Here is a 14,911-nt window from a genome sequence, read left to right on the forward strand (position 1 = left end):
TAGAGGTGAATGGAGAGCTCTCCATTCACCGGTATGAGACTTTCGAAAATTGCAAAACGCGCTCAGTCAGCTATTTACGGAAATCCCATAAAAGTGAAAAGAGAGCTCTTCTGTGCTCTCCTTTGCTTTGAGACGGCCCCGTTTAGGAAATTCTGACGCCTTCTCCTATTCTAGTGATATGCCGTCAATGCATGAAATGGGAATACACCTTTAAGTAGAGCACCCGGAGCCTCAAGACATCTAGCCACTCCCATTTAGTGTTTTTTTTTTGTCCATTGTGAAAAAGGACAGTTGGTTTGCTTACTTTAAGCTCCCTCTGTTAGAGCAGAATCCACCCCCTTTGGCTGATTAAGGTTTGACCCTACTGGATCAGATTTAGCCCGCAGCTTTGAGCTTGCACTATATGTTGAATTTTCATTTCTCGGAGGAGACATCTCTCGTGCGATTGATTTTGAGTTCCGCCACACAAGAGGGCCCTCTCTATAGGGTTTCTTCTTGCTAAGTACCCATTATTGTGCCGCTGGTTAGGATGTTATTGAATTCTAACTTTAATCTGTTCTTCCTTAGCCCTAAAAGAAGCACAAGTTTCCTGCCCTATGTAGGTTACTTCTTTAGACACGTACAAGGTGGGAGGTCATTTGTATAGGCTCAGAGTGCGCTACTTAGTCTACTCTACTAATTAGTGATTCATTTAAATAATTAAGAATTCCATCTGTCCTTTTAGTACACAGAGCTCTAGCACTAAGGGAAAACAGATTAAAATTTGTAGTGCATTTTATATTTCTCTATTAAAATACAGCATTAAAAAAATGAAAAAAATAAAAAATGTGTGTGAACCCCCCTAGTAGGCTTGGCGTTACATTTATATGGGTTGCTTCCCTTCACAATTTTCCAGCCTCTAAAAATGGTATAGTAATATGGCTATAACTGGTTGGTTAACTTAGAGTAATCTTTGGTCCTGGGACACGTGATGCGGGCTAATCACGGGGAAATTTTTGCCATTTTGTGCTCTGATGATGTGACAAGCCAGGTCCTCCTGATCAATATCTGATTGGTGGAGGTCTGACTCTGTTGCCGTCTCTTCCCAGGCCAGTGATGTCATGTTCATTGGTCTAAATGCAGCTCAGTCCCATTTAAGTGAATGGCAATGTATGGTGCTCTGCTTTTAAAACCACGAGGCAAACAGCTGATTGGTGGGGGTGCTGGGAGTCGGACCTCCAACAATCAGATAGGCTATCTTTATACATTGCATTGTAAGAATCCATTGGCGTATGATGTTACCTGTAATATCTTCAGTTTTGTAGATGGAGATAATGAAGTCCTGCTCAGCAAAGACAACATAGAAAGAGCATGGAAACAGATGACAGACAACTGCCTGAAACTCAAGTGCACAGAAGTGGAAGTAAGTGACGCGCAATGCACTTAGTTCTAGATACCAAATGTTGTTCTATGGAAACAATGAATATGGATGGATGACATCACATGTAATATACTCTGCTGGGTCTTTGCAATACCAGGATACCCTACTAGAACAAATGTCTTTACACTTCCTTTGTTGCACCTAAATCCCTAAAGGGTTTGTCCAGGATTAAAAAAAAAATAACTGCAGGGAATACTTTTTAAAATAAATAAAAATCTCACCTGTTTAACTTTTGCAGCTCCAATCCAGCTGCTCTTGTGGTTGACACTGGTCAGTGCACATGACCGCTGCAGTCTATCACTGATCTCAGTGGTGATGCTTGCTTGAGATGGCCGACGTCGGGGATTGGTTGTGACAGTCATGTGGATGTCAGCTTGAGATGGTTAATGTTAGGGATTGGCTGCGGCAGTCATGTGGATTTCCGTTTGAGATGGCTGATGTTAGGGATTGGCTGCGGCAGTCATGTGGACATGACTGCTACAGCGACGTTAACAAAGACTGCCAAGGAATTAAATGGGTAATTTAAATTTTTTATTTATTTATTTTTTAAATAGATTTTCCTGCTATCATTTTTTTTAAACCGTGGACAATCCCTTTAACCAACATCATCCAGCAAACAGTTGTCTGTGTAATTATGTATATCAGCTGTAGACCTAATGTTGTAAAAACGTCTAAAGTGCACGTCCATTAATAGTGACAATTTAGAGAGGCAGACAGCTCCCCCCCCCCCCCCCCTTTTCCTGCTGCGTCCTCCCTACAGGATTAGAAAGACATGGCTGCTTTCTTCTAGAATACAGCGCCACTCCTGTACATAGGTTGTGTCTGGTATTGCAGCTCAGCTTCCATTCAAATGAATGGTGCTATACTGCAAGCTCACACATAGCCTGCAGCGCTGTGTGTGAGGCCCAATTTAAGTCACTGCACGCGTTTGTAGGAATGCGGTCTAAGAAATAGTTGAGACAACCATATGCGTTTTCACTGTTCTTAGATGGAACAGCCCATGGAAAGAGCCGATGAAGAAGGTCTGAGCCATCTTACGTTGGATGATAAAACAGGGACCACTGTGACCGCATTGTTTAATTATGAGGCTTCGCAGCCGGAAGATCTGCCGTTTAAAAAAGGAGATGTTATCAAGGTTCTCAATAAGGGTGAGCATGGCTGCCTACTGGTTTCTGCTTTGACGATTTAATTTAATTTACTTTTTACAGGAAAATCTGGAAAAAGGAAAGGTCCATAGGCTCTATAGGACAGTATGACCATTAGGCACTAGGAGGCGCCATATTCTCCGCTGGTGTGTGATGGAAACATGCCACATTTTCATTCTTTAGGGATGCCATATGAGTCTCTTTGGCACAGTATTACGGTTGTTTTACATTATTTTGTGGTAGCTGCCATTACACCCAACTGAGAGGTGGTCAGAGCCATGTCTCTCTCCAAACAGTAAATTGAATGGGGGAAATTATCATTCCCTAATTTGAAAATGTTCCATGACCTCACAACTTAAAGGTGTTCTCCCAGCATTTCACTAAGGCCTCATGCACACGACCTTTGTTTCATTCCGTGTCCGTTGTTCCGTTTTTCGTTATTTTCTGCGGACCCATTGACTTTCAATGGGTCAGTTGAAAACTCGGCTAATGCACCGTTTGTCATTCGTGTCCGTGGTTCCAGTCCGTAAAAAAAATATAACCTGTCCCATATTTTTCACGGAAAACGGTTCGCGGACCCATTCAAGTCAATGGGTCCGTGAAAAAACGCTGAGGCACACAAGATTGTCACCCGCGTCTGTTTTTTTCCTATCATTTGCATGCCAAACTTGACTTAGACTTTTTTTTACTTTCCTTCATGTCTGGTTTTTTATTTTAAAACACCAAAAACACCAAAATTCTGTGCCAAATTTTTTACGTCTGATTGTTTCTTTCTGATACAGAGCTACAAATTCCCTGCAGAGCTTAGTCAAATACTACAACTCTGACTGCACAATGTTTAGACCTTTAAGGCCTCATGCACACGACCGTATGTATTTTGCGGTCTGCAAAAAATGGATCCGCAAAAAAATATGGATGACGTCCGTGTGCATTCCGTATTTTGCGGAATGGATCAGCTGGCCCCTAATAGAACAGTACTATCCTTTTCCATAATGCGGACAATAATAGGACATGTTCTATTTTTTTTTTTTGCGGAATGGAAATACGGACAAACGGAATGCAGAGTAACTTCCGTTTTTTTTTTTTTTTTTGCGGACCCATTGAAATAAATGGTTCCGTATACGATCTGCAAAACAACCGGAATGGACATGGAAAAAAATAACGTTTGTGTGCATGAGGCCTAAGCCTCATTCACACATCCGTGTTTAAATCCATGAAAAGGTGGTCAGTGATGCCTCCGTGAAGATGCATGTGATGAATCCGTGTTGGGTCTGTGTGTCCGCTTTTTGCAGTTCGTGTGTCCTCCGTGACACTGCACAGCTAATACAATTTTCAAAGCATCTCTTCCTAATGATCCGTGAAACATGGATGGCATTTGTGACTTTCACGGACGCATAGACTATACTAGGCATGATAGATCCATAAACACAGACAAAATAGAGCATGCTTCTGTGCTAAAAAAAAAAACACGGACCCGCAGACCGGGCTAAAACACTTATGTGCAAATACACAATATAATGAATGGGGATGTGTGCTGTCCGTGGAGAACACATACAGCACACGTTCGTGGAACAATGATGTGTGAATGAGTCTTTACCCAAAAAAAAACTGCATGAGCCAAGCACATCAAATTAGGAAACAGAAAAACGTCTTTGCGCAAACTCAAAAAGAACTAGAAGGTAGGCTAGATCAGATAATGAACGAGACCACCCTGGCAAATACCTCAGAAAAACAACTTCAACTAAAAAAAAGCGCAAGATGAATATAAACAATATTTATATAAAAAAGCACAGAATAAAATGTTCTTTTCAGGGTTAAGAACCTTTAGCGAATCAGGCAAACCGAGTAGACTGTTATCCATAATAGTTAAAAACCAAAAAGGGAGTAGCAACATCATGGGAATCAGGACAGAGGCAGGAAGCATTCTACGAGACCCCGATGATATACTGAGGGAATTTACCCAATACTTCTCGTTGTTATACCAAGCTGGGTCCCCAAATCAGGGAGAAAAAATAGATCAATACCTGGCCAATATTAAGATTCTTGAATTTGACCAACAAGATATTGATTGGTTGAATAGACCTATCCAATTGATAGAGCTACATACCACGTTGCAATCTATTAAAGGTAATACTTCCCCAGGGCTGGATGGCTTTCCATTTGAAGTATACCGGAAACATGAAGGAATTATTCTTCCTCTAATGTTGGAGGTACTAAACGAATCATGGATAACGGGCTCCCTACCCCCCTCATGGATGGAAGCAACCATCACATTAATCCCCAAAAAAGGAAAAGACCCTCTATCAGTTACATCTTACCGCCCCATCTCTCTGTTGAACACAGATTACAAAATCCTTGCCAAACTGTTAGCTAACAGATTCAAATCAGTCATTCATAAAGTTGTTCATGCGGACCAAACCGGGTTCATCCCAAAAGGAACATACAGGACAACGTAAGGAGGGCCTTTTTGAACATCCAGACGGGGGAGGGGGAGGATTGCTCCATTCTGTCCTTGGACGCGGCTAAGGCCTTCAACAGGGCGGAGTGGCCCTTCCTCTGGAGAGTGATGTCACGAGTGAAAATAGGCGAATACTTTTCCAGAAGGGGTCGCATTTTGTATCAAAATCCGGTATCCAGGGTCAGAGTTAATGGTAAATATTCTGCCCCTTTCCCCCTGTCCCGGGGAACGCGTCAAGGATGCCCCCTCTCCCCCTTGCTCTTTTCGTTGTTTCTGGAACCAATGGCATGCAAAATCAGAGCAGACGGGGATATACCGGGCTTTGGGTGTGAGGGAGAAGCAGATAAAATAAGTCTCTACGCGGACGATATGCTACTTTTCCTAGGGAAAGGGTTTAAGAATCTGCCAAGGGTCATGGAAAGCCTGGACGAATTTGGACGCTTATCTGGCTATGAGATAAACTGGGAAAAATCGAAATTCCTTCCATTAAGATGCCCGGTTCCATCAGGTCAGAACTTTCAGGTTAGCATATTGACCCCAGCAGACTCCTTAACATATCTAGGTATCCAGATAGGGACTAAACTGGAACACTATGTGAAACTAAATGCACTCCCAATAATAGATATAAAGTTAAGGGAAAAATTAGAACTTGGCTAAAACTCCCCCTGTCCCAAATTAATCGCATAGCCCTTATAAAAATGACGCTATTACCAATGTTATTGTACGTACTTAACGCTAGCCCAATAATGATAGAAGATAAAACATTTTTAAAACTTAGAGACCCTTTTCAATGAATTATTATGGTGGCGCAAACGAGTGAGAATAAAGATACAATATCTGTATAAAGAAGAGGGTGGAATCTCCGTCCCTTTCTTAAAAGGATATTACGTAGATGCACAATTAAGATGGTGTGTGAGGAACCGAAAGAACAACTGTATTCGTCTTATTTTTGGGGAGCAATGTAGACCTTGGGAGGATCTCTTTTAGATCCTCGAAACCTACACCATCGAGAAGAAAACAATAACAAATCCGTTCAGTAGAATGCTTGGGTATATTTGGCAACAAGTTAGACACATGATTGGAATATCCCAAGCAGTCCAGTTTACCCCATTGTGGGGGAATGCACATTTACCACAAATTATGCAACTGGGGGATGTTGAATATTGGAAAAAAAATGGGATATATCTAATTGCACAGGTGTTTCATGGAGGACAGATCAAGCCCCTTAATGAAATCCTACCTGATATCACATTAGGATTTATTGATAGATTTAGATATGCACAGTTACGACACGCTATACACTACACGGATAATAAGAATTATTTTAATATTGCACGGAACACTTTTTTAGATCTCTGTCAAGATATGACTTTTAAAGGGGTTGTCCAGGTTCAGAGCTGAACCTGGACAGCCCTCCATTTTCACCCCGGCAGCCCCCCTGACATGAGCATCGGAGCAGTTCATGCTCCGATGCTCTCCTTTGCCCTGAGCTAAATTGCGCAGGGCAAAGGCATTTTTCTGAGTTCCGGTGACGTACCGGGGCTCTCCATGGGGCTGACAGGAACCCCGGTGACGTCACCGGCACTGATGGGCGGGATTTGGCTCTGCCCTAGCCAGTAAAACGGCTAGGGCAGAACTAAAGCCCACCCCTCAGAGCCGGTGACGCCACCGAACACACCGCTGGGCGGAAGTTACCGCCCGGCAGTGTGTTATTGAAAACACAAGAGCCCGTGCCCTGCGCGATCTAGCGCAGGGCACTGGAGCGCATCGGAGCATGAGATGCTCCGATGCTAGGCTCAGGGGGGCTGCCGGGGTGAAAATAAGGGTATGTCCGGGTTCAGCTCTGAACCCGGACAACCCCTTTAACACTTCTATATCGCATATTTATGTAAAGTTAAAATATGAATACACTAAAACGATCACATTCAGAGGAGAGTCTAAATGGGAAAAAGATCTACAAAATGAGGATCCCATTCTGTGGAACACTGTTTATAGAAACATTAAAAGATCGACGGTCTCCCCCGCCCACACATGGATCCTTCTGAAAATTATACACCGTCTTTACTACACACCTGCACTATTACACACTATTTACAAAGATAGGAAACAGAACTGTTATAAATGTAACCAAAACAGAGGTGATTATAAACATCTGCTGTGGGAGTGTCCGGGGATAAAAGATTATTGGATCAAAATATTCCGGAAACTACAGGACAGCTCCCCTATGAAATATGAAGCATGTATTGAATATGTGATCCTAGCTACTCTCCCAGAGACAGATAAAAACAGAGCAGCTACTTTGGTTTCGGGGCATTGCCTCGGCCAAAATAATAATTGTTAAATATTGGGGTTCCACGAAATACCCCAACTTCCAGGAATGGATGGAATGGATGAATAGGGTTAAGCAGTATGAATACATACTTGCCCAAACAACCGGGAAAAAGGCAGCCTGGTTGCGGATATGGGGTAATTGGAAATGATACTCAGTGCAGTGACGGTGGCTCCGCGGAAAAAATGGGAGGGAGGGAGGGTCAAAAGGGAGGGAGGGAGGGTTAAAAATAAGAGGGAGAATTAGTATAAGATGACATGGTGAACTAGTACATTGTTATGTGACGTTAAATTGTAAGACTGTATCTGTCTACCCTATGTAAAATAAAAAAGCATCTTAATAAAATAAAAAAAATATGAAAAAAAAAAAGCACCTAGGTGCCCTCTAGTGGTGGCTGCAGGCAGTGAAACAGTTTTTTGGGTGAATCCCTCCTGCTGTTTTCAGGAGGAAACAGGCAGATAAAGCTTTTAAATCACAGGCGTATGAAACAGAGCTACACGTCCTTGTGAATACGGTAAGTTATAGCTCTGGAGGAAAAAATTCTGCTCTAAAATGTGATGTGCTGTGCAGACTAAAGTAACGTCCATGAGCATGTGTAAAGGTGTGGAGATCAGTTTTAAATAGTACCTGCTGCCTCTCTTGACGTCTGTTTTAGTAACTACTTTCATTCCCCATGTAACAAAAATTCTGCCGAATTTTTTCTTATGACTCTGTTATGTGCAATTTCTCTATTATTCCTCCTAAAAAGTTTATGAATGAATTACGAGCAGTTTGTAATGAAGGTTCAGATAGGTATTACCAGTTGGGAGTGTGTCCCTGCACAGTCTGAGACTATCCAGTCAGTGCTGCCACTGACTGTGCAGGGACCCCCCCCCACCCCTAACTGGTAACACCCCCCTGGACCTTCATAGCAATTCATTCCTAACTTCTAGCAGGAATAATAAAGGAATAGCATGTCATAGAGACATAAGAATAGATGCTCCAGAATTGTTACTACACATGGAATGCAAGTAGACATGTCGGGAAGGGGGACAGGTCCTCTTTAAGGAGATGTCTAGCTATGTAGCAGGAGTATTGATCCATTGCACGGTACTTTTGCACTAAGGAGTTTGTCTTGTTCTGTTGCAGTGTCGCAGGAATGGTGGGAAGGAGAATGCCATGAGAAGGTGGGCATCTTTCCATCTGCTTTTGTCCAGCATGTGAAAAGCAACTGATAGGAGGCATGCAAGGACTAGAACAATCTGCAAACATTCACATATACCGTAACATACCGCTGCTTAGTAACGTCTTATTTTTAAAAGAAAAAGGTAAAAAAGAATATAAAATAAAATAAGAAATCTTTCCAAGAACCAGTGGAGTCCTCCGGATTTACAAACCGTGTTATCATCTTTCAGACCTGATAAAGCTCTCCATCCTGTACCAGTAATACCAGTACAACCAGTACATTATATGCAGCATCATAGAGAGATCAGCTATGTATGAAATGAGCATTCACAAGAGTATGTATGCAAGCATTGTGGTCAATCTATTAGTAGACCGACCATTAGCAGGTGTCACAGGGTCTTTCTGTCAACATTTGTTCTTCTTACACCAGAGGTGCAATGTCAGGGAGCAAGAAAATCGAACTTTCCTTGTTTTCACCTTCAGGCTACATGCACACGACCGTATGTGTTTTGCAGTCCGCAAAAAAACTGATGATGTTCCGTATGGCATCCGTTTTCTTTTTGCGGATCCATTGTAATAATGCCTATACTAGAAAAATAGAAAAAAATAGAACATGCACTATTTTTTTTGCAGGGCAACGGAACGGGCATACTGATGCGGACAGCACACGGTGTGATGTCCGCGATTTTTGCGGACCCATTGAAATGAATGGGTCCGCATCCTATCTGCAAAAAAAAAAAAAAAAAGTAAACAACATTCGTGTGCATGTAGCTTTAGGCCTCATGCACGCAACCATTCCATTTTTGGCGGTCTGCAAACCGTGGATCCGCAAAAAACGAAAGCCGCCCGTGTGCCTTAAGCAATTTTCGGAACTGAACTATTGGAGAAATGCCTATTCTTGTCCGCAAAACGGACAAGAATAGGACATGTTATACATTTTTTGCGGGGCTACGGAACGGAGCAACGGATGCGGACAGCACGCGGAATGCTGTCCGCATCTTTTGCAGCCCAATTGAAGTGAATGGTTCCGCAACCGAGCCGCAAATACTGCAGCTCGGATGCGGACAAAAACAACGGTCGTGTGCATGAGGCCTTGGTCCTATTTTTATTGCTCCATGGGTATGGTCACACGTAGTGTAAATGATTTTCTGCAGCGGGATTGCATGATGGCAGGATCAGACCACACAGCATTTAGTTTTTGCATTCTGCAGCCACGGAGATACATGGGTCCGCAGAGGAGCTGTATACACAAAACGGTAGCATTACAGGAAATAGTGTCTGTAGCAACGTCTCTTCTATCATTTTATGTTCAATACGTTCTATCAGTATCTATGGTCTTCTTACTACTTCATGTATTATGGCTTTAGCACTGGACGACATGTCGTGTAACTTTATGTCACTTAAATATCCTTAATAAAGAGTTAAAAAACAAGCATGGGAGTGATGATCTGACGACAAAGCCACAACCACTACCCTTATAACAGAAGGGACACTAAACACCGTTCTGAGACCCTCTTGAAATATGGACTGTTAAAGGGGTTATCTAACCCCTATAATGTCCCCCCTAATGCCTGGACACCTCATATAGATTATACTTACCCCGCTCCCCGCGTCACTCCTGAAGCACAACCCCATTGCATTTCCCCGTCGCGTGGGAGGTGTCCCGGACAGCCAATAGCAGGCCGCGACGGGGACGAGCCTCCCTAGCGTCACCCGCGATGCTTTTGGCTTCCCTTCTCGCTGGATGTTTTGATCCGAGCAACAGGGAGACGCAACAGTGGCCGTGCGGAGATCAGAAGTGACGCGGGTGCCGGGGAGTGGGGTAAGTATAACCTGGTTATTAGGGGGGACATTATAGGGGTTGGGTAACCCCTTTAAAGCTGTCATCAATGGTGCCGATAGGAGCCGCATTGTCAAATATTCTAGATCAGTGTTCAAACTGAGCTGGCGCACAGGTGTGGCATGCCTCCCAAATTCAGAAGCACAGGCCCGTTGTCTTAGGACAGTGGTGGCGAACCTTTTACAGACCGAGTGCCCAAACTGCAACCCAAAACCCACTTATTTATCGCAAAGTGCCAACACAGCAGTTTAACCTACTGTGCATAGTGCGCCCTGCGCTGATGAATGGCAGGAAAACTGACATATTGGTACACCGTAGACTTTTTCTAGGGTGCGGGTGCCCACAGAGAGGGCTCCGAGTGCCGCCTCTGGCACCCGTGCCATAGGTTCACCAACACTGTCCTAGGACATGACACCAGTGTCCCAGCAGAGGAGCTCTATTCATTCAGCAATGTAACATCCGATATGCTGTTCTGACTGGGGGCACATGTAAAAAATGAAAATCAGATAGAACATAACAACCTCTTTCTAACAAAGCTAGGACCAGCCCTGGACCACACATGGATCCAGAGATCTCCCCATACATTGCTCCAATTGTTCTGCTATATTGATTTCAAGCTGGCAGCTCAGGTGGCATGACCTTCTGAGGGGTGTGTCCTTTCTGCTGGAAATGAGCACGTGCTTCCGTCTCAGCGAGCAGGACAGAGAAATTAGAAAAAGAACAAACAGCAGGTGGCGCCATATAAATAGATTCCATTGAATAACTCAGTAGCTATAATTATTCATACATTAGGGCCCTTTCACACTTGCGTTGGCCGGTTCCGGCATAGAGTTCCGTCGTCGGGGCTCTATGCCGGAAGAATCCTGATCAGGATTATCCTAATGCATTCTGAATGGAAAGAAATCCGTTCAGGATGCATCAGGATGTCTTCCGTTCCAGAACGGAACGTTTTTTGGCCGAAGAAAATACTGCAGCATGCAGTACTTTTTGCTCCGGCCAAAAATCCTGAAGACTTGCCGCAAGGCCGGATCCGGAATGAATGCCCATTGAAAGGCATTGATCCGGATCCGGCCTTAAGCTAAATGTCGTTTCGGCGCATTGCCGGATACGACGTTTAGCTTTTTCTGAATGGTTACCATGGCTGCCGGGACGCTAAAGTCCTGGCAGCCATGGTAAAGTGTAGCGGGGAGTGGGGGAGCAGCATACTTACCATCCGTGCGGCTCCCGGGGCGCTCCAGAGTGACGTCAGGGCGCCCCAGGCGCATGGATGACGTGATCGCATGTACACGTCATCCATGCGCCTGGGGCGCTCTGACGTCATTCTGGAGCGCCCCGGGAGACGCACGGACTGTAAGTATGCCGCTCCCCCGCTCCCCGCTCCTACTATGGCAACCAGGACTTTAATAGCGTCCTGGCTGCCATAGTAACACTGAACGCATTTTGAAGATGGATCCGTCTTCAAATGCTTTCCGTACACTTGCGTTTTTCCGGATCCGTCGTGTACCTCCGGCAAGTGGAGGACACGCCGGATCCGGACAACGCAAGTGTGAAAGGGCCCTTAGAGCTATACATTTTTGATAACATGCAGTTACAAAAGTATTCACATCCAGGAGCTCATGTGAAAACTGGAGAATATTTTTCATGGGACAATCCCTTTAATGGGAGTATTATGAATGCTATCAGTACTCTGGCTAGCATGGAGACACTGTACGACCTACTAAAAAAAATTGCAACCAAAATCTGCTGCCACAACCTTGATATTTAATCTCAGTTCCCAGCGTTCTGCTTCTGGGCATTTTCACTGGAGTTCAGGGCTGGATTCTCCATCAATCCAGATCTGACCTCCACAAGGAGAAGCTGTGGAGATTAGGACCTCACAGTGAAGCATATGCCGTAATCCCAATCCCATTCTCTGCCCGGACAAGTGACGCAGGAAATAACGACGTTCCAATATCTAGTTTTAATCTTATGGAATCTTCGGCTTCTGGTCCAGTGGATTTCCACATTATATTGCAGATCAGTTGCTGCATATCAAGCATCGCAGATCATTGTATGACGGTTGAAGGATTTTTTTTTAGAAATGTCCATGTTTTTAATAGTTACGGTACCTACAAAGGGGAGATTTGAAATCCACTGAGATCATGTCAATAAGATTGCTGAGAATTAACAAGCATCTGTCAGCATGTTCAACTCTATTAAACTAGGCTTATTGACAGTTAGGGTTAATCCTGCTAAGTGAAATGGCAAGGGTGCCTTCTGTTGAGCCGTTAAAAAAAAAAAAAAAAAAAAAAAAAATTTCTTGAAGTGTATCTAAAATTTTAAACAATTTTATTAAAGCCTTCAGTGAATTGCATAAAACGCATTTTAAAAATATATTTTATTCCTTTTTTCCCACCCTCACAAAATAGGCACCTGCAGTGTGTCTATAGGGCTATAGAATCCATACACTGCTGGATGTCAGTGGTGTACCAGTGTATGGATTCCACTGGATGGGCTGTAGCAGTGCTCTGTGCCACGCAGAGCTCCTACCTGCGCTCGCTCTGCTACAAGCCTTGCATACAACATAGTACAGGCAAGGCTTTAGCAGGGCAGAACGAGAGCGAGCAGGAGCTATGCATACAGAAATGTATTAACCTGTCTACTTGGTAGAGCAGGGGTCTATGACAGAAAAAAATTGTTTATTGTCACCCGAAAATGTAAAACAAATGATTGATTTATTAAGCCGTCAACTAGGTAGAGGAGGGGTTAGTTCTTTTTTTTTTTTACCTGTCTACTAGGTATAGCAGTGGTACATCACACCCGAAAATAGGTGAATTTCACTTTAAAAAAATATATATTGTCTGTTAAATTTTAAAGTGAAATTCACTATTTTCGGGTGTGATGTACCACTGCTGTACTTAATAGACAGGTTAAAAAAATATATATTGTCTGTTAAATTTTAACCTGTCTACTAAGTACAGCAGTGGTACATCACACCCAAAAATTGGTGAATCTCACCCGAAAATGTAACAGACAAAAGTAGTGAAATTACATAAAATAAAATATGTAGAAATAAAAAAAAATAAGAAATGAATTTATGAGGTGGAGTTCCATATGGATTATGAGTTTGAGGAAGCGGTGGAGGTGGAAGCAGCGGTGGAGGAGGACGAGGTAGCCAACACCGGTTTTAATAATTTTATTTATTTTTAAAATTAGGGTACACTCCAAAAGAGTACAAATACAAACAGGAGCAATTGCGCTCTAGTATAACAATGGCTGGGTAAGGCCGGTATACATGTCTATTCTGCACAAGGTACAGACAAGTCTTGTGGGATCCATGCCTGGTTCATTTTAATGAATGTGAGCTTGTCCACATTGGCTGTGGACAGGCGGCTGCGCTTGTCTGTGATGACGTCCCCTGCCGTGCTAAATAAACGTTCAGACAATACACTGGCTGCAGGGCAGGCCAGCACCCCCAAGGTGTGAAGGGCAAGCTCAGGCCATGTGCCCAATTTGGAGACCCAGAAGTTGAAGAGGGCAGACCCGTCATTCAGTACGTGTAGGCGTGTGCACACATACTGCTCCACCATGCTGGTGAAATGCTGCCTCCTGCTAAGACGTTCCACATCAGCTGGTGGTGCTGGTTGTTGTGGCATGCTGACAAAGCTTTTCCACATTTGGGCCATGCTAACCCTGCCTTCTGAGGTGCTGGCGGTGCCCCAGCTGCGTTGGCGACCTCTTCCTTCGCCTTGTGCTTCCACTGTGACCCCGCTGTCAGGTGGGAATGCCACCAGCAGCGCATCTACCAGCGTGTGCTTGTACTCGCGCATTTTACGATCACGCTCCAGTGAGGGAATTAAGGACGGTACATTGTCCTTGTAACGGGGATCCAGCAGCGTGGCCACCCAGTAATCAGCACAAGTTAGAATGTGGGCAGCTCGGCGGTCATTGCGGAGACACTGCAGCATGTAATCGCTCATGTGTGCCAGGGTGCCCAGAGGCAACGAAAAGCTGTCCTCTGTGGGAGGTGTACCGTCTGTGTCCTCTGTATCCCCCCCAGCCACGCACCAGTGATGGCCATGAGCTGGTCTGGGTGCCACCCTGCTGTGAACATGGTTCCTCCTCCTCATCCTCCAGAACTGTGCCCTGGCTGGACAATTGTGTACCTGGCGTTTGTTGGTGCAGGAACCCACCCTCGGAGCCACTTGTGAATGACTGGCCGGAAACCCTACGAAATGATCCCTCTTCCTCCTCCTCCTGTGCCACATCCTCTTTATCATCGTCAGCAGCGTTTTTTCAAGGAGGCATAGAAGTGCGATAATAACGCTAAGAACGGCGTTATCGGCACTGGCCACGTTGGTGGAATACTCGAAAAAGCGCAACAAGGAACACAGGTCTTGCATGGAGGTCCAGTCATTGGTGGTGAAGTGGTGCTGTTCCGCCGAGCGACTCACCCCTGCGTGCTGCAGCTGAAACGCCACTATCGCCTGCTGCTCGCACAGTCTGGCCAGCATGTGCAAGGTGGAGTTCCACCTTGTAGGCACGTCACATATGAGGCGGTGAGCGGGAAGGCCGA

General features: G+C 44.4%; 1 protein-coding gene across 1 annotated transcript in view; it reads left to right on the forward strand.

Annotated features, from left to right (window-relative positions):
- The window catches only part of NCF2 (neutrophil cytosolic factor 2), a 48,440-nt gene extending 39,327 nt beyond the window's left edge, over nt 1-9,113 (forward strand). Inside the window, exons 13-15 of the mRNA XM_044302033.1 lie at nt 1,297-1,402; nt 2,409-2,568; nt 8,481-9,113. Coding sequence (XP_044157968.1) covers nt 1,297-1,402; nt 2,409-2,568; nt 8,481-8,566 — 352 coding nt within the window. The 3' untranslated portion in view covers nt 8,567-9,113. The remainder of the gene's footprint in view (nt 1-1,296; nt 1,403-2,408; nt 2,569-8,480) is intronic.
- The last annotated feature ends 5,798 nt before the right edge of the window (nt 9,114-14,911 follow it).

Source organism: Bufo gargarizans, chromosome 7 (genome assembly GCF_014858855.1).
Source record: "Bufo gargarizans isolate SCDJY-AF-19 chromosome 7, ASM1485885v1, whole genome shotgun sequence".
NCBI classification, from domain to species: domain Eukaryota; kingdom Metazoa; phylum Chordata; class Amphibia; order Anura; family Bufonidae; genus Bufo; species Bufo gargarizans.